At 41.2% G+C, this 23,531-nt stretch overlaps 2 protein-coding genes across 4 annotated transcripts in view; both read left to right on the top strand.

Moving 5' to 3' along the window:
• Nucleotides 1-1,322: 1,322 nt before the first annotated feature.
• Nucleotides 1,323-23,531, top strand: part of LOC105730067 (protein POLR1D) — a 45,840-nt gene continuing 23,631 nt past the window's right edge. Inside the window, exon 1 of one of the 3 annotated variants that reach the window (XM_012471076.2) lies at nucleotides 1,323-1,345. In XM_012471076.2, coding sequence (XP_012326499.2) covers nucleotides 1,341-1,345 — 5 coding nt within the window. In that variant the 5' untranslated portion in view covers nucleotides 1,323-1,340. Of the gene's footprint in view, nucleotides 1,346-2,015; nucleotides 2,090-4,865; nucleotides 5,453-23,531 lie in introns of those variants that run through there. The other 2 variants (XM_012471074.3, XM_012471075.3) reach the window with 2 other exon arrangements.
• Nucleotides 2,012-3,533, top strand: LOC105730066 (DNA-directed RNA polymerases I and III subunit RPAC2). Its single transcript, XM_012471073.2, has 2 exons — nucleotides 2,012-2,089; nucleotides 2,959-3,533. Exons 1-2 carry the CDS (start codon nucleotides 2,064-2,066, stop codon nucleotides 3,332-3,334), a joined length of 402 nt encoding a protein of 133 aa, XP_012326496.1. The 5' UTR covers nucleotides 2,012-2,063; the 3' UTR covers nucleotides 3,335-3,533.

Genomic DNA, 23,531 nt, shown 5'->3' with positions numbered 1-23,531 from the left:
AATGATCTCTCCCCATCCCTTTCCAGAGGAACAAAACCCGATAAAGGCAGCTAGTGCCACTCTCATTGCCGACAACACACACACAGAGGAAATTTAAACACTCACCCCACCTCTCCCTTCTCTTAAGAAGCAAACGACGCCAAGATCTGCACTACGGTGGCCGGAACCAGCAAATGCTAACAGCCGGAGGCCGCTAGCCTCCTGGGCGCCTGCAGGCGGCAGGCACCGGGCTCCGATTCTCCCTCCCGGAGCAGCCCCACAGCCGAGTTCACGCTAGCCCTGCAGCCCGAGCGAGCGAGGACAGTCGCGGAGGACCAGAGCTCCGGGGAGAGCTGCGGCGCCGCTCCGGCCGCCTCCCGGGGCGCGGCGCTACCCTACACCCCGCCGACGCCCGCACCTGAGGCGGCTGCCCGGAACCGGCGAGAGGGCGCGCAGCGAGGCGGGTAGGGCAAAGTTACTCACTGGGAAAGCGCGGCTGCCCGGGCCGCGCACGGGCTCCCGGCGCCGCTGCCCGGCACCAGCTCACCGCAGTCCGCCGAGGGAGCGGAGAATCAGCCCGGCTCCGCTCTGCCGCCGCAGCCGCCGCAGCCGCCGCGGATTTCCTGGCAAGAAACAAACTCCGGCCAAGACTTCACTTCTCAACCGCTCCTGCTGCCTTCCCGGGGGCCAGCGCCAAGGCCAAGCGGCCCAACCCGCACCCGGGCCAATCGGAGGCAGCACAGGGGCGGGAGGGGGTGGGCCAGAGGGCGGCTCCGCCTATCCAAGAGCGTGGGAGGCGGGCCAGAAGAGGGACCGTCACTCCCTGGTTATTGTTAGACCACTCCGCCCTCGCTTCCCGCCTCCCCCACCCGCCCTGGGCTGTCCCCGCCGGCCGCCTGATTCCCCTGCGGAAGCCCCGCTGGCGAGGTGTCTGCGCGCACCCTCGGCAGCCGCCAGGAATGGCACAGCTGGGGAGGGAGTGAACATCCAGGGGAATCGCGGGGAGGGGTGGGAGAGGAGAACAGGTAGCGCAGGGAAGCAGAAACATAGGTGCGCAGGACCACAGGACAGCTGGAGTAGGGCAGGGTTGGGGCCGGCGGCCAGGGAAGAAGAAGGGTCGATTCGCGAGGAAGCGCACCTGAGGGAGCGCGGCGAGGGCCAGGTCGCAGGGAGCAGGGCGAAGAGTGAGCCCGGGCGGTGAAAGGTTGCCGAGGCGGGGGCTGGGCACCTGGGAACAAAGGTGAGGGCGGGTTCCGCAGGTGAGGAGGTTTGAGGAGCCACGGGGGTTAAGGGAAAAAGGACGTCCACTGCGGGAGAGGACGCGCTCCGGAGGTATAAGGAATTCTAGGACCGAAGAAAGGATGAGGTGGGAAACAGTTTTCTTCCAAACTCTCACTCCCTCAAAAGAGAAAGACATTTCTTTCCTCCCTTTTTTGACCCAGTTGGGAATGCAGTTGCAAGCTCCCCGGTCAAACACCGCCTTCAACCCTAGTGTTCTGTTGTGACTCATCTCGCACATGACCCCCTCTCTCTCCAAGGTGTGTTGACCGACTAGAGCCTAAGCCTGTTGTCCCACCAAAGGCCCGGGAGGGCCGAGGTCCTGGGAAGGGCCACCCTGGGTCGACACCGCCCCAGTAGGGGAGTCGGGCCTATTTCGGACTTGCCACTGTGAAGGGAAGTGATTTGGGGGCGTCAAGTAAGGCCCCGCTCCTTCGCCATCACCTGGTGCAAGGTACCAGGGCAGAGCTGGGGCGCCCGCAGGCAGGTCTGGGCCTCGGGGTAAAGCGGCGCCGGCCCCGCCCTCTGCCCCTCCTGCGGCGGGTGGCCTCGCTGGGGCGCCCAGGTGAGCCAAGGGGCGGTGAGCCACCGCCCACCCCGAGCCGGGGCGGGGCTTGGGGGCGGAGCCTCATGTCCCGCCCTGCCGTTGGGCCCTGCCGCGCCGCTGCGGCTCCTCCTCTCTCCCTCCGTCCTCCGCGCCTTCCGTCGGTCGGTCCTTCCTTCCTGCTTCGCCTCCACGCCTCGCGCTATGGGGCAGAGCCCCCGATACGCTAGCACCACCTGAGGATCCGGAAACCGCCTCCACGATGGAAGAGGACCAGGAACTGGAGAGGTAACGGCCAAGGAGGAGGCGGGCGAAGCGGGCCGCGCCCAAGGGGAGCGGGTGGCCGAGGGGCACGCGGCCCGGCCTGGCAGCCCGGGCCTGACTCCGGGCGCAGGGAAGAGGCATGGAGAGAGAAGGGGGAGGAGACATGAATGTGTTTCAGTTGAGAGACTGAAAGGTACGCTAGCCATCAAGGAGGGAAGACGAGTTGGGAGACCAGAGTTAAGTCCCCAAACTGCCCACCCCCATTAGAACGGCAGCGTGTAAAATCACGCCCCGGACCTCTGCTCCTTGAGGACGATACTGATGCCTCTGTCCCTGTAACTACGGCTCACTTTCCTTCTCTGTGCAGACTGCTCCTAAAGCCACTCCTCTGTGCACTGAGCTCTTATCCTCCCTCCTGCTTGACTCCTGGACCTTCCATTCTCCTAGTTTCCTTCTCTTGCAAAATGGAAGCTGCATTCCATTTTGGGCCTGCACATTGATCATCTGTATCCTCTATTTTTATGCTGGAGCAATCGGGATTTCTATGCCTTTCAACCCCATTTTCATCCTCTAGCAGGGCCCATCCTATTCCAATCTTATCCCTTGCTTGTGGCTCTACCAAAGAATATTTTTGCAAACACTTAAGTTTGTGTTTTTCTAAGAAAGCTCCCCTTGTGGCCAGTGTGGATGGTCAAATGGAGCATGGAAAAACCGGAGGCAATAAATTAAATATTTATTGATAGAGTTTGTGGAGGCAGGAAAATGAGAGATAAATAGTTCTGTGTAGCTGGAGTAGATTAATAACGTGTTGCAATGTGATATGGTAAATGAAAAAAGCTAGTTACAAAACCATATTCAGTATGATCTCATTTTTATAAAAAATATGTGTGTAGAAAAATATCTGGATTGAAGACCTCAATGGCTGAAGGCGAGAGGAAGACAGCCCTGGAAATGGTCCAGGCAGCTGGAACAGATAGACACTGTGTGACATTTGTATTGCACGAGGAGGACCATACCCTAGGAAATTCTCTGCGTTACATGATCATGAAGAACCCGGAAGTGGAATTTTGTGGTTACACTACGACCCATCCTTCAGAGAGCAAAATTAATTTACGCATTCAGACTCGAGGTGCCCTTCCAGCTGTTGAGCCATTTCAGAGAGGCCTGAATGAGCTCATGAATGTCTGCCAACATGTGCTTGACAAGTTTGAGGCCAGCATAAAGAACTATAAGGATCAAAAAGCAAGCAGAAATGAATCCACATTCTAGTCCCTTATGCAATATACAAGGAGAACTGTCCTCTAGGATATTCTCTTCCTGATGGTGCAGAACTCAGAATTAGAAGTTTGTGATCAAAGCATACTCTGTCCTTCAGAAAGGCATGATTCTAGCTGTTGACCCCTTGCAGCTGTTGGAATCTCTGCAAGAACCTCTGTATTCTTCTAATAAATTCCCTCTTTTATTTAAACTAGTTTGACTGGTTTGTGTTCCATGCAAACAAATGGTCCTCGAGGATGACTTTTTTTTTCTTTCAATTAAGCCAGCATGGAAAATGAGGAAACAGAATATTAGACGCCTAGACAACAACTGTGATCATGGGAATTAAAAGGAGCATATATCCATGTCTTTAATTGGGGTGGTGGGGGTAAGGGCAGAGACAAAAAGCATGACTCCAGTTAAACTGTGGTTGGTTTAAAAAAAGAAAAGGATAGGGTGGGGACTTGGCTTGTTGCTAAACTTTTTTGCTTTAAAGAATTACATCATTTACTGTGACTGGTAGACTGGGCAAGGGTGGGGAATAATTCGAAAGAATTGTGAGAATTCTGAGTTTACATGAGTTTTAGGTGGTATCAGGCTCCATCTTTGGGGCATTTACAGGAAGGATACCAGTTTACTTCTTGAATTTCGGGATACAGTTGTTTAGTCATGATCTTAGTGAGGTAAGACATTTTGATTATGTTACAGGAGAAAATTGGGATGACTAGATAACGTTTTCAGTCCTTAGGTAGGTGTAGCCTAGGGTAACATAGAAGCCCTATTTGAAAAAAGGTAAAGCCAAGGAGAAGGAAAATTCCATGTAGGGAAAATGACCATTCTGGAAAACACATGCCACATCCGCCAGTGCTCTGTGCTTTGAGGCCTTGTTTATGCTTCCCCTGCTTCCTGGGGCAGTCTTACTGCTGCCATACTCTTAAGTCAAAACTTACGTGTCGAGCCCCCCAGCCTAGTTTGGGTGCTTCTTTGTGCTTTCATTACACCTTGTGTTTCCTGGCCTTGGCATTTACTATGCTATTGGTAGTGCTTGTCTACCCAATATAGCAACTTGCAGGTCAGCATGATTCTGGTACCTGGAACACCTGATAGGTAGTGGACACTTAGTAAATACGCTGTGAATTCATGTAATTAGTTATGGCATGCAGCTTTTCAGTCACTCAAACCTGACCTCTTATACTAGCCTGCCACAGACATTTCTTACACGCAGTCAACTTCTTTAAAGATATTTCCATATTTTTGAGCACTAGTATGTACGAGGCCTTGGGGATAGATATATAGCTATGGTGGATGAGACAGAATAAGTCCTGTTTTCATAAAGCATGCGTTATAATAAGAGCCCCTTTTAAAAAAAATTGTGAAGCTCAGCATGGTGGCTCACGCCTGGGAAGCCAAGGTGGGAGGATCACTTGAGCCCAGGAGTTTGAGACAAGTCTGGGAAAAGTGGGGAGACCCTGTCTCTACAAAAAATTTAAAAAAAAAAAAACCTAGCCAGGCATGGTGGCACATGTCTGTAGTCCCAGCTACTTGGGAGGCTGAGGTGAGAGAATAGCTTAAACCCAGGAGGTGGAGGCTTCAATGATCCATAATCACACCACTATACTCCAGCCTGGGTGACAGAGTGAGAATCTGCCTCAAAGAATATGTAAAACTAAAAACTTGTAATTCTGTGAAAGCAACAAATGCAGGGTCAAGATAGAAAACATGAGAAAGGAATCTACTTTAGGCATGGGAGTTAGGAAAGGTGTTCTGGAGATGACAGGGAGAGAGCTGGCTGTGCAAAGGTGAGAAAATGCATTCTGTGGGTATAGCATGTGCAAAGATCCCGAAGCGGAAAACTCATGGTGTGAGGAACTGAAGATATTGGTAGAAGATTTGCATGTTTGTAGCACAGTAGACAAGGAGAAGGGTCTGTCCTCGAGTTCATGGGAGGAAGAGCTGTGGTAGTAGGGATTTTGGATTTTAAGTGCAGTGGGAATGACATCTTCGTTACTTTGATTACAGTGTAGGGAGGAGATGAATTATAGGGAGGCTGGAGTAGAGGCAGAGAGAGACACTGTAAAGAGTTGAAGTGACCTACCTGGAAGGATGGAAGCTAATGATGGAGAAGAGAAGGTAGGTGTGAGGTATATTTTAGAATTGTCAAAGAATTGGTACACCTCAGGAATTGAATGGAAGATGAAGAATCAGAAAGATGACTACTCCCTAGCTTTAGGGCCAATTACTGAAATTGGAAAGCTTAAAATGGAAAATAGATTGGGAGGTGGAAAAGATAGGAGTCAAAAGTTTTGTTTTGAACATTGTAAGCAGTGGCTATGTGAGTTGGAGATCGCAGAATAGATCTAAGCTGGAGACAAATTTTGTGAGTCCTTGCTATAAAGATGACAAATTTATTAACAAAATAGAGGGTGACAAAGAAGTGGGCCCAGAATCCAGCAGTAGGCAACTTGAGTATTTAAAGTTTGGGTCAATGCAATGGTAGAAAAATGCAAAAGTAGAGTGTAGAAGCCAAGGCTTTCAAACAGGGAATAGAAAAATATCACCTGGAGTTAACATGGAGGTCACCGGCCTGTAGCAACATTAGTTTTCTGCCTAAGAAGAGTAAACATTAACACTCATACAGAGGAATGGCTTAGTTTGGTTTTCCAGTAAAAGAATCACAAAGACACTGCAAGAGGTGAGTTTAGGTGGGAGCAGGGATGTCACAGGAGAAGGATGGAGAATATTCTCTTATGGTGATATAAATTCTGGAAAGTCAATACTTGTTTAAGGGCATTAGCCTTTGAAGATATACGGAAGCTCAAAAAGGATGTGGAAAAGGTTTAAAAACTTCTTTGCCTCTCCCAAAACTTTGCCTGTGGGGATAGTAAATGGAATTACTTACATGGAGTTTAATTCCTCTGAACCAAGGCCTGTCAGGAGATGAAAACAGAGTTTAATTAGTGGACATCAAGGTACAGACTGATGATAGTAGATAAAGTACAGTGAGAAACACATCCAAAGGCTACCACTCACTGCATCACATGACTTCATTGCACCTAAAAGGATTTAGACTGATCACACAGCGTGCAGTCTTGAGTCTCTTTAGGGTGGCCATAAACTCACAGGTTCATATAAAACACCTGCAGAAGGCAGTTAGGTGAAGGGAAGGAACTGAAAACTGGGCAGGCAGGTTAACCAAGAGTCTTGTGTATGTGAAAGGAATCTGCATAGTCTGTAGGGACCTGAAGGAAAGCTGAGTTGGTCCAAAAAGGGCAAGGGAGATGAATATGAATCATACTCATACATAACTGTGAAAAGGTAATGTGCATCTGATTTTCACTCCAATAGCATTTCATTCTAAATAAACTCATGCCAGTTATTCAAGATCAGAAGTTCTTCAGCAGTAAAGTACTATGACTTTTAAAAAGCCAATTATTAAATAATAATATATACCAAAGGCTTTTAATATATTGTAATTCTGAATACTAGCTGGTCCTTTTTATTTTCAAAGTAATTTACAAGCTAATTATTTATAAATTGCATATAGCTGTAACATCTAAGTACTCGACGTAATGCACAGGTTCACACAGAATCTCTAGAGATGGAAAGGTGTCTACATACAAAGTGGTCTCTTCAGTACTGACCGAGAGTGTCTTGCATCTCAGGATACATGAAAGCATATCAAGTTCCATGGCCTTCCACTTCCCATCCTTCTGTTAGTTTCCCTTAAACATGTTACTCAGATTTTAGATGGTCTCCAGATCACTAGACAAAAGTCATCTTTTTGGTTAGCATGATTTAAAGTCATTCTTTGTAACAACCCTTAAACTGGGCTCTTAGGAAGTTTACCCAAATCTACCCATCTGCTTTCAAGTACATATTAAGACCCCCAAACCCAGCCTTTTTCTGCTCAAATTCTTAATGTTGCTTTTTCTTCTGCTGCCTTATAAACTATCCTGGTACAGTTGCTGTGTGGATCTGGTTTTTTTTTTCCATGATGAATTCTTCTCAAACTTGTATTACTAAATCTCTAATTATTTAACTATACAGTAAGTATGTACCTAATAGGAGCACAGAGCTGAGAAATGGTGGAAATAAGAGAATATGAGTCTGTCCTGAAAAGCCTTATGTGGTTTTGGAAAACGCAGACAAGAACTGTACACATGAAAAAGAAAAAAGGAAGTGCCCAAATGTTCAGTGTAGAGTATTATGTGATGAATGCAGAATGGGATGGGTAAAAGACACTACAGAAGCATCGTGAGCACCCATTCTGTCGGCCACTGAAGATCGCAAATGAGAATTGGTGGCTTATAAAATATTAATAACTGGAATAAATGGTTTCCTTTTTCCCAGTGTAAGAGAGCTGTTAAAGATTCTTAAGCTAGAACTGCCATAAAGTTTTTAGTTTTTTTTGTTTTTTGTTCCATGTCATGTGCAGAATGGGTGAGTGGAAGGAAACTGGAAGACAGTGGTGTGTTGGGGACATTTGTAATAGTCCAGGTATAATGTAAGGAGGGCATAGTTGTAAGAGAGGAGATGAAAGAATGGATTAAAAAAATGCTTAAAAGAAGTAACGTGGAGACAGATTCTATATGAGGTGAAGGTCATAGAAGAGTTGCAGATGACCCCAAAGGCCCCATATCCAGGTTCACTTACTACCCCTTTGTTTATCCTACCACTCCCTCAACCAAAAACCAGTAAGGCAGGATTTCTCATTTCTTCTTTCCAGCCTGTCCTTACTAATAGGAGTTAGTGGATGCAACCACCCTTACCTCCTTCCCAGACCCATATCAGAAGAATTCATGTGTTTTACAAGGATATGAAGCCAGGGCTACAGATGTGAAAATTGAGAGTGGGAGAGGAGATTAGGGCAGTGAACAGCCTGACTCTTGCTGTCTGTGCTCACCAAGTTGCTTGCTTCACAGGGAATGTTTTCATTCATTCGTTCCGTAAAGATCATTGAATACATAGTATGTGGAGGCACAGCTTAGGGACCAGGATACAGCAGTGAACAAGTTGACCCACGTGCAGTTTATTTTCTAATGGTTAAACAATAAAGAAACAAATGCAAACAAATAGAATTTCAGGTAGTAAAAGAATGATGACAAGGAGAAAACACAGATTGAGTAGTTAAGGAAGGCCTTTCTGAGGAGGCGACATTTGAGCAGAGAAATACAAGAAGAGAGCCCAAGGATAAAAGGGAATGAGCCCAGAATTTTTTTTTAAACTTGAGCTTAGATTATTCATCAATGAAAGCAAAATTATGAACTTTTCTAGAGGAATAAATTGTACATTTCAGCCTTGTGTGTGTTTGTGATTTTTATTAGTGCCTAAATTTTTATCATCTGTGTTTAATCTGTATATGTGTTTACCTAACAATTATAGTAAAGAATATTGAACTACTCTGTGGGAAGGAGGATATGTAGGATATTGGAGGTGTTTTCGATTGGTTGATATATGTATGTATATTGGAGGGGCTTCTTTTAATGGAACTTTTCTTTTTTAGAAAAGTACTTTTTTTTTCTTTTTTTTGAGACAGTCTCTCCGTTACCCAGGTTGGAGTGCAGTGGTACAATCTCAACTCACCGCAGCCTCGACCTCCCAGGCTCAAGCAGTCCCCCCACCTCAGCCTCCTGAGTAGCTGAGACTACAGGCATGTGCCATCATACCTGGCTAATTTTATTTTTTTGTGGAGACAAAGTCTCACCATGTTCCCCAGGCTGGTCTTGAACTCCTGAACTCAAGCCTCCCAAAGTGCTAGGATTATAGGTGTGAGCCACCATGCCCAGCCAAAACAGACCTTCCTTAGGAATAGAAGTTGATAGGTGTGGGATCCTGGGTATCTTTTCAGTAAGCATAGGCATAGCAAACTGAGGCAGTGTAACATCAGAGTTAAGAGGTATTGGAATCACACTGCCTGGGTTTTGATCCTGGCTCTAGACTTTAGCCATGTGACCTTGTATACACTGTTTGACCTCTTTGTGCCTGAGTGTCATCTTCTGTAAATTGGGATAACAATAATACCATATAGGGATGTTGTAACCATTAATTTAGATAATATATTCAAAGTGCTTAGGACAGTACTTGAACTGTAAAGCATGCTCTCAATCAATGTTATCTATTAATGTTATTATTGTAATATCGTTGATGTTGAACAAGCTAGGTTGGCTTATATTTCTTCAGGGTGAAAACTTTGAAACAAAAAATCTGTTATTTTTCTGTTTACTTCAGTCTAGAATATGAATTTGAGGACCTCTGTGTTATTTTTCTGTTTACTTCAGTCTAGAATATGAATTTGAGGATCTCCGTTTGGAAGGTTATCAATCTGTTAAAGCCATAGCTTTTAAGAAAAATACTTTAAAATAGCATTCTTATTAATAGGATATAGAAAAAATCATAGACAAATTGTGTTTCTCTTTTTAAAAAGAAATTAAGATTCTGATGGAACATTCATAATCTTCCTTAAGCTTTAAGATAAAGGTTAAGCAGAAAGAAAAGCAATTTCTATAGCAGATGGATACCTGGCTTGATGCCAGGTATCTGGAATATTGGTAGGAAGCCAGGGCTCAATTTAGGTCAGTTGATTGTAAAAACCGCATTAAAAAGACTATATTGATTTTTTTTTTTTTTTTTTTTTTTTTTTTTAGACAGAGCCTGACTCTGTCACCCAGGCTGGAGTACAGTGGTGCAATCTCAGCTCACTGCAATGTCCACCTCCCGGGTTCAAGCAATTCTGCCTCAGCTTCCTGAGTAGCTGGGACTATAGGCGAGTGCTACCACGCCCAGATAATTTTTGTGTTTTTTAGTAGAGATGAGGTTTCACCATATTGGACAGGCTGATCTCGAACTCCTGACCCCATGATCCATCTGCCTGGGCCTCCCAAAGTGCTGGGATTATAGGTGTGAGCCACCACGCCCAGCCCAATTTTTTTAATCTAGTACTGTTCCTCAGTATATTCCCTGTCTATTATGCAAGGCATTTAGCATAGCTCAAAAAGAAAAGCTACATTGGTGCTTTTCCAAGTTTTAGCTTCCTGACTTGAGTCAAACCTCAAAAAAATCATAAATAATATCCCCCGCCCCCGCCCCTGTTCTATTAAAAGGACTCCAAGAGAAAATCTAGCAGCCTGAAGCATCTAATCAGGCAGAGACCGAACTAGTTGGCTTAAACAACACCTTGGGGTTACAATTTTTGTTTTTCTTTTTCACGGGTGGGAGAGACTTTCTCTTTCTCTATTGACCTCTTTCAAGGCAGTATTGGCAAAAGGTAGGGACTCTGAAGTCAGAGGGCCTGGTGGCTCTACACTTCCTGTCTTATGAATGTGGGCAAGTGACTTAAACTTTCTGAGCCTCAGTTTCCTTACCTATAAAATTAGGCTAATAATAACACCTACTACATAGGGCTATTGTGAAAAATAAATGAAATAAAGCACTAAGCACAATTTCTAGTACACTTAAATACTCAAACATTAGCCACTGCTATTGATATATAGCAGGTTGTTGTTCAAGCCAGTTAGAGGTAGTTAAACTAACGGTCTTCATAGTACAGGTTGTGTCTCATTATCCATAGGAGCCCTCCTGGCTGGCTTGCATGAGCCGCCCCCCAACCCCCTGCCACCCCACAGCATCACCTGCGACTCTTGCCACGCTGACCTTCTCACTTCTTTTATTTATATAAGCCTAACATTACCATTTCAGTGCCGTGGCACTTGCCCTTTACTTCCTGAACCTCTCTACCCCTAAATCTTCACATGCCCTGTCCCTTTCCAAAGTTGTTTGCTCAGAGAGACCATCCTTGACTGCGTATTAGTCCATTGCTGCATAACAGATTATCCCAAAATTTAGTGGCTGAAAGCAACAAATATTTCTCAAGTTTCTGTGGGTCAAGAATCTGAGTGGAGCTTAGCTGGGTGATTCTGACTCAGGGTGTCTGACAAGGCTGTAGTCAAGATGTCATCCAGGCTGCAGTCTCAAGGCTTGCATGGGAGAGGATTTACCCACAAGCTAACTCATATGGGGCTGCTTCATGCCATGAGAGCTGGCTTCCTGACAGTTAGAGAGAACCCAAGGCAGAAGCCAGTCTTTTTATACCCTGCTCTCAGAAGTTGCATCCCTTTGCCTCTGCTCTATTCTGTTGGTTAGACATGATTCAGTAAGTCCATCCGACACTTAAGAGGAGGGGAGTACATGAGGGTCTGAATACCAGGATGTAGGTATCCCTGGCACCATCTTAGAGGCTGCTTACCCACCGCCTTCTCTAAAGTGGCATATGCACCCACATACAAACCTCCATCACTCTCTATTCCCTTACCTTACTATATTCCTTCATAGTACTCATTGTCAACTGACATTATATTATATATTCATCTATTTATTGTCTAACTCTACTTGAAAAGTAGCTCCTTGGCGGCAAGGGTTTGTCCTTGTTTGCTTCTGAATCCCCAGCACTTAAAACCGACTCAGGTACACAGTAGGCTTTCATTAATGTTTATTCAGAAAGTGAATGAATGTATGCATGATTACATATCAGTGTCAGAATATGCATGCCACAATAGGGAGAAGGACTGATGATTTGTTATGACATTATTTTGTACACTTATCAGCTGACACTTGCAACTCAGAAAGCCACCTCTGTAACAAGCTTCAAGAACACAAAAAATTATTGAGACAAGGAACCATGCCTATCTTTTGGCTTCAGTGGGAGGAGGAGCTGGGGGGAGTAGGGGGTAAGCATCATAGAGAGCCTTGATAAGGGTGGTTATGCTTTATATGCTGTTTCATTTTTTTCTTCTCTGTGTCCTCAAGAGCCTCTAACACTGCTATCTTCACCACCTTGATCCCATGCTTCAGCTGTTATCTTGTCCCCTGTTGGTCTAAAAAGGTAGAGTATCTCCCACTTGAAGTTGATTGATGGACCTTTTTACTTTGCAACAGCAGTATGGGGAGAGTGATAGGGATTTTCCCAACAGAACTCGAGTAGAGAAAAAGCTGTAGGATTGTTTTTTTGAATACCATGACATGGAACTGAGGGATTTCATTCCAAGGTATGCTGTTTTTTCAATGCCAGATAGTACACTCATTTCCTAATCAGCTATCTTGTAAATCTATGCCATTTACTACAAATAGCATTGCTTTGAAAAAGTAACAGAATGCATGCATTTGTTTTCCCAGCAGCTATTTAAAGTTCCTTTGTCTTCCAGGTGCCAGGAATGCAAAGACAAATTTCATTTTGTGCCTACCTTCACAGAGTTTGCAATCCAACTAGACCAAAGAGCTGTGTAGTATTAAATTCCTGAAGAGTAGGTGTCATTTATTCCAACTCTTTCACCTCATTAAAATTGCAGCCCCCCTCCCTCTACCCAGCACTCTTACCTGGTAGTATTTTTTTCTGTAGCACTTACCTTCTAACATATATATAATTTACCTATTTATTGTATTCATTATACATTGCCTTCCCCTCTATTCCTCAAACACACACACTGTAACATAAGCTCCATGAAAGCACAAATTTTTGTTTGAATGTTCACTGATGTATCCATAGCCCCTGGAACAATGCCTGGCTTGTAGCAGGTGTTCAAAAAATGTTTATCAAGTGAATGAATAGAAGATTGACCCTGTATTATTTTTTTATTAAATACCCCAAAAGCTGAACTTGAATTTAAAAATGGACATAACTATTCTGTAAGCTTCGAATTGAGAACCACAAATTTGTGGTTGTGTGTCTTCGACTCCATAGTCTGTCACATGTAGATGACAAGAGACTAGGCCTGTCCAGAAGGAGTTAGACCTAGAGGTTCATTTAGGCAAAGGGTGACCTGAACAGGCAAAGACAGAATGCCAGAGGAGTAGGCTATGCAGTAGGAACCAAGCAGATCTGACAGTTATTGCCAGGTAGGTGACTCCAGAGCTAAGAAGAACTGGGCATGTTGTTTATACACACATAAGAAGGCAGGGCTTTGTATCTAGAAGGTCAAACTTGGCTGCGTTGTATCTCACATTAGTGAGAACTGACCCCCCCACCCAAAGGCTGACAATGTTGGTTTTGTGAGCACCTGTTCTACCCATATACCTACTGTGTGGTTTCAGATTTGGGGAATTCACAGACCAATAATATTTCAAAAAAACTAATGGGGTGAAAGGATGTGGGATTGCTTAAGTTTTATTTTGCCCTTGCTTTGTGAAATGGACTTTCCCTCACTTCAGTGGAAAATTGCCAGAAATCTCAGTCTTTATTTAGGTGACCTAAAGCACTTGAAGGATAAAACAAAGACTGAAAGCATTCAATAATTTGATGTCTCTTGTGCCATTTTTATCATGTTAGCTCCACAAGACTCTTGCACTTTTCCCTTGGGCCTTCATGAGCATTTGTCTACAACTGTTAGTAAGTTACATGGAATCTACGAATAAATTTTCATTGGAATTCAAATTTCAAGTGAAGGATCACCCAACTTTGCGATCCCTCGTCTAAAGTTATTTCAGATCCTGATTTGCTTCTTTCCTCTGTTCTGCATACTTAAACATAAGCACTGGTGCTTGGAATACTTAACAAGGGAGGTTTTTGTTGTTGTCATTGCTTCCAAACGGGATTAAAATAAAATTGGTAATATAAGCTTCATTTATCACCTCATTCACCCCTGAAGATGAATAGTAAAAGAGTACCATCATCATGTTCTTGTCAGAGTAAATGAGTTGGATTTATGTTCTTTATTAGATCTTGTCATCGAAGCCTTCTAGACTTGATTCTACTTTTTATTCTAGTTTTACTTCTGCTTTTTGTTTATTGGTTTGTTTACATGGCAAAGATTGCAGTTTGTCCTTAAATGGCTGGAAAATATTAGGGATTCTAGGGATTTATGATTAGAAACTTATGATTAGTTTGTTTCTAATCATGAGCAAAGATTGCACTTTGTCCTTAAATGGTTGGGAAACATTAGAGATTCTAGGGGTTTATGATGTGGAACTGTTGTGCTGAAAATGTCTGTCTTTAGAAGTGTTAGCTTACAGGTGTGTCACTGTCTGCTGCCCAGACTTGTAGCAAGCAAGCAGAGGATTCCCTTCCTATTTGCTGGTTCTAATAAATTGGTCCCCATCAGAGAGCAATTAAGGATCAGAACAAGCTAGAACATGAGGAAGCCAACTAGGCTTATTCCTGGCCAAAAGCAGACAGCCTAACAGACACGTAACTGTGACTGTAAAGTAAGAAAACTGATTTGCCTCATCAGGTAGGAAAACCAGTTTAATCCTCCTTCAAGGTAGATAGTGTCTTTTACCATTTATAGAAAAGGCAACTGAGACCTGGGGAAGTTAGGTAACCAGCCTAAGGTTATATGACTAGTAAGTAGATAGGAACCCAGGATGTCCTTACTCCTTAGACTGTTTGTTGTTGTTGTTGTTGTTGTTGTCGTCGTTGTTGTTTGACCCAGGATCCCACTGTGTTACCCAGGCTGGAGTGCAGTTGCGTGATCTTGACTCACTGCAGCCTCAACCTCCTGGGCTCAAGCAATCCTCCCGCCTCAGCCTCCTGAGTAGCTGGAACCATAGGTGCAGACCACCAAGACTGGCTAATTTTTGTATTTTTTGTAGAGACGGGGTTTTGACATGTTGCCCAGGCTAGTCTTGAACTCCTGAACTCAAGCTATCCACCCACTTTAGCCTCTCAAAGTGCTGGGATTAGCCACCACGCCTAGCCAAACTCAGCTTTTAATAGGCGTGATGTCGATGTTACCTGCCTTGGACCCATATGAAGATAACAGCGTTGCTAGAGCATATGCTCCAAGGACAGTTGAAGAGACAAAATTGTCAGCCTAGCTGAAACATGTTGGAAATGGGGCTGTTCTTGATAAATCTTAAACGTGAGAAGAATCAAATACATGAAAGAATAACTTGTTAAGAACCCAGATAAAGATCTACTGATAATACTTGGTTCGTGAAAATACGATTTTCCATATTATTAAACCTTATTAGCATTATCTTTAAATATGTTCATTTTAACTTTTTCATCTATATTGTGCCAAAGCAGCACTTGATCATCCTCAAAATAAAGAAACTTCTATTCATGGATTGAATAAAATAAGGGTATGTGTTATTTGACAGGACTCTGGATATGAAGTCAGAAAGCTCTGGGGTACAGTCAGCTGTGCCCCTTACTGGTTGACCTCAGGTAAGGCAGCCTCCCTAAGCCTTGGTTACCTAACCAATAAAAGGGAAACAGGAATTCCAAGGGTTCTTCTGAGACTCAATGAGGTAGTATATATTTTTTTATAAATTGCCATGCATGTGATATTATTTTAGTTAATATACATAACTATCAATAGTATATCTATGATTACTATTGAAATTATAACTATAAAATGGTTATTAAAAATTTTTTTTAAAATAATAACAGATTTGTTCAGTGCTTTATAGTTACAAAGTAACTATATATATAATTGTATTTAATCCCCATAAGAATTCTGGAAGGGTAGTAGAAATATCTTCATTTTAATCGCATAGCTCTGTGACCTTGAATATCACAGGATCACAGAGCTAGTAGGTGCAGAACTAGGACTCATTTTCTCACCACTGTATTGTGGACTGCTTTCTTACTGTCTTAAGGTGACTTAATGGTGTCCTAGATTTAAAACCGTAAAGGAACAACTGCATAGTCTGTCTTCTAAAAGCATTGAGAGATGTTGTAGGGACTACATAAAGATAGAACAGTTACTGAGTAAGTCTGTTCAGTCTGAATTTTTCAGGTAAGAAATTCTGCTCTGAAGCTTGTGTATTTCAGATCGCAATAATCATAGACACATCGGATAGCATTGAGATGGTGTTAGTGTTGGTACTTACAGTGTTGTCCTCTAAAGGTAATGATGCTGGGCTAAAATATTATAATCTGTCTCCTCATCATTTCTCCCTAGGGTGACCATACATGCCATCTAGGCTTTGAAAGGAAAAAAATAAATGTTAACAATTTTGAGTTAAATTTTCTAAAACCAGATATTATTTAGTGTTAAACAAGTTGTTAACTTCTCTAAACCATAATTTCCTTGGCTTTATGTGACAAAGTTAAACTAGATGGCCTCTAAGTCTAACATTTGAGAATTTTTTTCCCTTATATTTTTTAATAACATAGATTGTATTTAATGAGTCTTTACCTGAACATTTTGTTGGTTTTTTTTCCTTGAAAATTATAGTGAAAGATCCTTGGAACTTTTCTAAAACCACTAGGCGTATAGGAATTAATATTAATATAGTGTATGTCCCAACTTGTATCAAGCAAACGCTAAAAGAGAATTGTAAATTTAGGGGTCTGATATTTCAAATGAGATGTGAAAGTATGGTCCATGCATTTGTACTGAAAATGCAGTGCCCCTTTTTTGGTAAGCGTAAGAGTGTATTAGACTTTGGGAGGAAGCCAAATTATGCTGTTTGGATAATCAGCATGATCTGTCTCTCAGAATTTTCCCCTGCAGTCTCAATTGGGTACCTATTCTATTTTTAACTTAGTTCTAAACTCTTTGTTAGCATTGCTCCATCCAATTAAACTGCAGCTGCTGTTCCATCCCTAAAGATTGTTTATGTTTCAGTGGATGAGATGGTCCTAATATGTACGGCTACTTAAAGTATAATTTTAATTCATGGACAAGAAACGATTATGTTTAAATTTTGGATATTTTGTAAAACAGTGCATAAACATTGGCTCTAGAACATGCTTTCATATTTCCCTTCTTGGTTATATCATCACATATAATCTATAAGCCTCTGAAAAAGTGTGGTGTTAAAGTTTGCTGGGTTTTGGTTGTCTTGCAGCTCGTTTCTGATGCCAGAATCATCAATTATATTACTCTCTGTTGTTTCTTTCTTTTGGCAGCTGAGGTGTTGTTGGTATATGTGGTATGATCTAAAGTAAAGGTTGGATTAATCAGTAATGGAATTTTCCATGCCTTGGGTTTGTCTCCTATAGAGATTAGTCTCCATGAGCTGCTTCCCTCCTTTCAGTTAATCTCTGCAGCCTTTCTAGTGGTTCCTCCTGTGCTGTTGAATTCAGCATCTGTAAGAATGTGTTTGCATTGTACCAGAGCTCTACAACTTTGGCCAGCTAAGAAGGAAGCATCTCTGGGATCTTTGAAGGACAATGTAAAACCTTATTTGCACAGTTGCGCACTTGTTCAGTGAACCATCTAAGTTCATCACTTTGAACTTTTGTAAACATTTTCTTAAAGGGATGCTACTCTCAAAGTGAGGCTTATGTGTATGTTTAACCGCTTAATTCTATTAACTACTCCTTTATATAAATACAGTTTTTGCCCAAAACACTTGTGTATATATTAACTGTTTTTAATTGTAAAATGGGATTTAAAATTACCTTGTCCTACTTAATTTCGTTGCTATATAAATTGGCACCAGAAAAACAACTTGAAACTTGACAATGCAGGGTTTAAAGAGTTAAGAATTTAGAATTTACCAATGGGTTTTAATACATTAACTTTTTTTTTTTTTTTTTTTTTTGGAGATAGGGTCTTACTACATTGCCCAGGCTGACCTCAAACTTTTGAGATCAAGCGATCCTCCCACATCAGCCTTCTGAGTAGCTGGGACTACAGGCATGTGCCAGCCTCTCCCTGCCAGTTTTGTAGAGGAAACCACCATAATTCCTCAAAGCCATGTTTGATGCCTAGAGTGTGAAAGACAGAAAATGCCTGATGATCAAGATGAGGCCTGGTCTGGCAGTCCCCACGGCAGGAGGGAAGCACACTCCCTCTAAAGTGAGCTACACCTTCTATCTATTTCATTGCTTCATCATCTCTTGTCTGTAAGGCAGAACTCTACCTTGTACTGAGTGGCCGAACGGCTGTCACTGAACCTGCGATGTTGTCTGTGAAGTGCAGGCTTTTTCTTCTTCCCATCTCATTGTGTATTGCCGGATTTCTAAGAATTATAATCATACATATGTTTTCTTCCTAGGGTTAAAACTTGCTTTATTCAGGTGATGACAGGTAAATTATTTATCTTGAAATAGCATTTTCAAGACACTAATTTCTATATGTGTTTTTAAATGAAAACAGTTTTTAAAGAGCATGAAATCAGATGCCAAAATCCTACATATTCTAGAACTTTCTTTTATGTTTTTTTTTTTCCCCTATTCCTTGGCTCTTAGCTCCGAGTATAATTTATAACCATTTGATGAATCAGAGACTGAAATCTATAAGGGGTGGACAGTTTCTTTTCTAGCAGATTACTGCAGCCTTGACACACTGAAGAAAATAGCTTCAGGGCTGACCAGACTTTCTGCTGAATAGGCCATCCTTGGGGCTGAGATCCAGGAACTCTGAGGTATTGTTTAGGACAGTCTACAGAAAACTGCAGATGATTTGTATAAAATAAAGCTCTTTTAGGATTAAGAGAGTGATTTACAGACCCCGCTTTTGATGAGATGGTTTTTCTGGTATGTAGTGTTTTTATCAAAGCACAGTATACCTACCAAACTTCTCCCTCATTAAAAAAAAAAAAAAAAAAAAAAAAGGCTGTAGAGGCAAACTTTAGAGGCTTATATTGTAATGTTTTCTTTTGTTCAATTTCTATGATATTTTTCCTGTCTACATTTTGAACAGCCATTTGGTGAGAGTCTGAATTTTATTTTATATTTCTGCTTTTTGGTCTTCTGGCATTTTTCCTATCCTTCACTAAATTCAAGCAGCTGCCATATTAGCTTTTCTTTGCTTGGATATTGGCTCCCTTCCACGACCATCTTTCTAGACTTTAAATCCCTTTTTCTTTTGCAGTTTTGTTTTTATCAGTTTTGTTCTCTAAAATATCTGTTCTCTTAAAGAGATAGCAAAATACATTTTATTGAGTAAAAGAGCTCAACAATTATTTGACCTTATATTCTCTGTGTGGATTTATTCCCCCAACTAATATTTCAGAAGAGCATAGACTGTAATATTTTTAAACCTAACATTTGGCTTATCAACAGATCTACTCTTCCTGTTATTGTATTGTCCATGGGCTTTTCTGTTCAGAGTTTACTATTTCCTAAATAACCCTGTCACCACCACCCCACAAAGTTATTTTCAGTAAGAGATGCTTTTCTTCATAGCTCATATAAAAATTTACCATGTCACATTTACTCAGGTTTTATAATATAAATGAAAAAAGAATCATTGTATTTTCTGTATCAGAATTTAAGAATAAATATTTGTAAAAATACTTGCTGCTTTAAAAATGAGGTCAGTAGACCTACAGTGAAGTAGGTGTCTTATGAACTAAGAAATATGTTTTCCCTAGGAGCTAAACATTAAGAATTAACCCATATTTTTACTGAAGAAGTCACCTCTCTGTAATAGTAATCCACTCGCAGAGGCCATCTGTAAATGGATAGTTGCAGATTTGAAAATGTTGAAGTCCAGGTGAGGGGACTTGAGTTTTGTCTTTGCCAGAGCAGTTTTTGTCATGGTAAGTACCATTAAATATTGCTGCTTTACCTGCCTCTTTCCCTAGACTGAGCTTTTTGAGGACTGCGATCATGCTTTGTAATAGAGCTGTGGTGTAAGGGTTAAGATCCTGGGACCTAGAGTCAGATTGCCTGGGTTCACATCCCAGGCCTTAACACTTATTGGCTATTGTGGCCTTAGTTGAGTTTCTTGGCTTTTCCTTATTTTCTTCTTATTTCCTTATCTATGAAACGGTAGCTACATAGAGTTGTGAGGGTTAGCTGTAAGGTACATGGTACATGAGTATTGTTACCATTATAATTTTCATCATATCCTAGTGATGCATATTATAATGGTATTCAAAGGAGAATTGCCTGGACCCTTGATGAGGAGGCCAGCCCTGTATATCACAAATATATAGATGCCTCTGTCAGTGGAGATCCAGTGCTCAGTGCAATTCATAATCCAGGAAACACCCTCCTCATGTTTTGATCTGCATCCTTAAAGGAAACTGTGTTTAAATATGTGAAGATTGTACCAATGTTGACTTTCCAGTGGATACTACTTTAGAGTATGGAAAGGTTTTGAGCAGCAGAAAAGTTAAAAGAGAAAATACATTATCTTGTCAAATCCTTCATCTTGCCATGAATGCAATAGATCCTTCAGTAAGAAAATATTGTCTCTCACTAGTGCTCAGCTTCTATTTTCTTGCTTGTTGTAGTATTTCAGTTTATGGTTCTGAGGATACTCATGATTTAACACAGTACTTGAAATAGTTGCACCTGGAAACTGAGTAACATTTTGCAACATTAAATCATATTACACTTATATTTGTATATATGTAGGTCTATGTGGAACATACAAGAAATTTGACACTGATTCATAGATTATTTCCTTATTTTACATTTTGTTTTTTAATGCTTTTAGACTATTATGGTTTATAGACATACAGTCTTCCCTCAGTATCCCTGGGGGATTGCTTCCAGGACCCCTGTGGATACAAAAACCCACAGTTGCTCAAGTCTGTGATATAAAATGGGATACTATTTGCATATAACCTACATGCGTCTTCCTGTATACTTTAAATTATCTCTAGATTGCCGATAACCTATGTAATCCTTTATTACTAATATTACATTGTGCTAGGTATAATCTAGTAATGCTATGTAAATTCTATGTAAATAGTTCTTATGCTATATTGGTTTTTGTTTATGTTATTTTCATTGTATTTTTTTTTTTTTTTTTTTTTTTTGCTTCTTTAAAAAAATATTTTCAATCCATGTTTGGTTGAATCCACAGATACAGAGGGCTGACTGTATACTCTTATGCTTACAAAAAAAAGGGGCAGCGCTTTTTCAATACAAATGCCTGGCACCATACTTTTACATCTCATGTGAAATATTGAATCCCTAAATTCACAGTTCTCTCTCAGCATTTGCTTGATAGCAATTGGGCCATATGCTAAATTTCTATATTAATTCCTACACATCCAGTGTTCCTAGATAGCCCCAAGTCAAAGTATTTACAAGGCTCCTTTTCCTATAATTTGTAAGGAATGAAACCGTGTTTAATTTATATGAAAATCTTGATTATAACAATATAATTAGGGACTTTATTAAAATCAATGCAAGAAAATAAGTTTCATGGAATAAATATATACAAATTATTTCTGCCTTTCCATATTAATCCAAATGTTACTGACTCATTAACAGAATAATCAATATGTGCAATAAGTTAATCCTGTTATTTGATACTTTGCTGACTTTTAGCCATTTCAAAAAATGGTTATAAATATTTTTTATTTTTGTTGTAATGAAGGCATATTTGTCAAGATAGGAGAAAGGAATATATTTTAATCTTTTTAGCTTATTTTATAACTTTTACATATTTGGAAATATTGTATGGGGACTTCATTTGTCCCTCAGTGGGCCTATAAAAAAGGAGCGGTTACATCTATTGATGTGGAGCAAACAGGGAGATTGGGAAAGGCTTGGTGGAGAGAGTAATGTCAAAGCTGAGTGTCTGGTGAGAAGGTTGTAAGTGGAGAGTGATTTGGACGGAGGGCATGGCCTGAGCAAAGCTCCCTATGCATGTAACAGCAAATGTAGTGTTGCAGTTGGTGAGAGTGTCTAAGCCATCTTAGGTCTCTGGACTGCTAGAGCCAAGGCTCTAGATGTGGTGATCCCACAGAGCATCTGTGTGGCAAGGCCTTGCACAGACAGGTCAATAGCCCCACTGTGATATCTCACCCTCTTTGTAGTGGCACCCAGTACTCCAACACTAGGCACTGTCATCTCGAAACACAATTAGCATCTCCACTAAGAAAGGGAGTTCAGAGGATGTTAAAATGTATGAATGAAGTGGGCTTTTGCCCACTTATAATGAAGAAAAAGAATAATACTGGAAGCTAAACAAAGGCTATTTATCTCTGATCAGTAGCTCACTAAAGGGAAAAGTGTTTTCTAGATCTGAAACCTTCCGGAGATTTTCAGGCAGCCCTAAAGGATCAAAGTCCTCAATCCTGACAGAAAAGATTCCAGCTCTGCCTCATTCTGTGTCTTTGGTCAGTGTCTGTGGTTTCCCAGTCTGCCCTAATGTTTGATGACACTAAGGATACGTGTTGCTGTTGTGCCCCTGTTCGTTTGGCCACTGCAGGGGATTGCTCCCTCAGGAGCCTGTAGCTATTCATTTTTTTCATTACATTTATTTGCCCAGTGACATACTATCTTTTTCTCTTTTCTCTTCTTTTCACCTCCTTTGTCTTTCCTCCTCTTACATTTCACCCATCATCATCTATTCTGGCTACAGATATAGTATTTTTATTTTTAAATCCTTGCATTTGTGTCATGTCCCACACATACCCAGAACCCATTTATTCCCCAGATCTTAACTTAGTACCTATCATGTGCCAGGCATAGAGAAAACTAGGTTGAAAAAGACAAGTTCTCTGACCTCTAGGAGTGTAGTCAAGTAAAAATAGCTATCATGTTTCTTGTGCTTTTTATAAAATACAGAATACTTGATTCCAAATCAAATACCTTATTTTATCCTCATAACAACCCCATGAGGTAATCATTATCATCATTGCAAAAAGCAGTCTGCAGTATCTTTGTCTTATTTTTCCACCAGTGCTTAAAATACTACTTTCTTGTATCTCTTTAGTTCATGTGGGCATGAAATCAACAAAGGATCTCATTAATCTTCCTTTCAAACTCATGTTCTTCTGTCATCTTCCAGTCTTTTACCAGCATAAGTTCTTAAAAATTCGGCACCTTTTCTCATGATTTTAGTATAAATGAATATTGGAGCTCCCTCCGAGATGATCCATTATTTGTTTTCAAAGTACATATATGGCTCTTTATTTTATATGCAGTCCCTAACAGCCTCTTCAGGGAAGAGCCTTGTTCGCCATATAAATCACAGTACCTTATATTTAGCAAGTGCATGATATAGATTAGTTAAATTTAACTAAATGTACAGATTAATTTCTTTTGCCTCTAGTTTATGTCTGTGAATAATTATTTTCATTTCCCAGATGACCTCAGCGTTCCTATTGAATTTTATTTTTATCTTGTCTGTAAAAACGCTTTTCACAATTTGAATTTTTTTTACCTTTCTTTAGAACTGATGCATGACCCCAGACTTATTTCTAAATTTTTGTCTATGTCTGTAATCAAAATACTAAGTCATAAAGATCCCAAACTTTGTCCTTAGGTTTCTACAGATCCCTATGATAAACCACTATTTATACTAAACCACTATTTACTACTGGTAGGTTATGAACCTATAAGCAGTGGTTT

This window comes from Aotus nancymaae, unplaced genomic scaffold (genome assembly GCF_030222135.1).
Source record: "Aotus nancymaae isolate 86718 unplaced genomic scaffold, 86718_ANA_hifiasm-v0.15.2.pri h1tg000009l, whole genome shotgun sequence".
NCBI lineage: Eukaryota > Metazoa > Chordata > Mammalia > Primates > Aotidae > Aotus > Aotus nancymaae.
The sequence above is the reverse complement of the archived record's forward strand: the minus strand, read 5'-3'. Positions and strand labels throughout refer to the sequence as shown.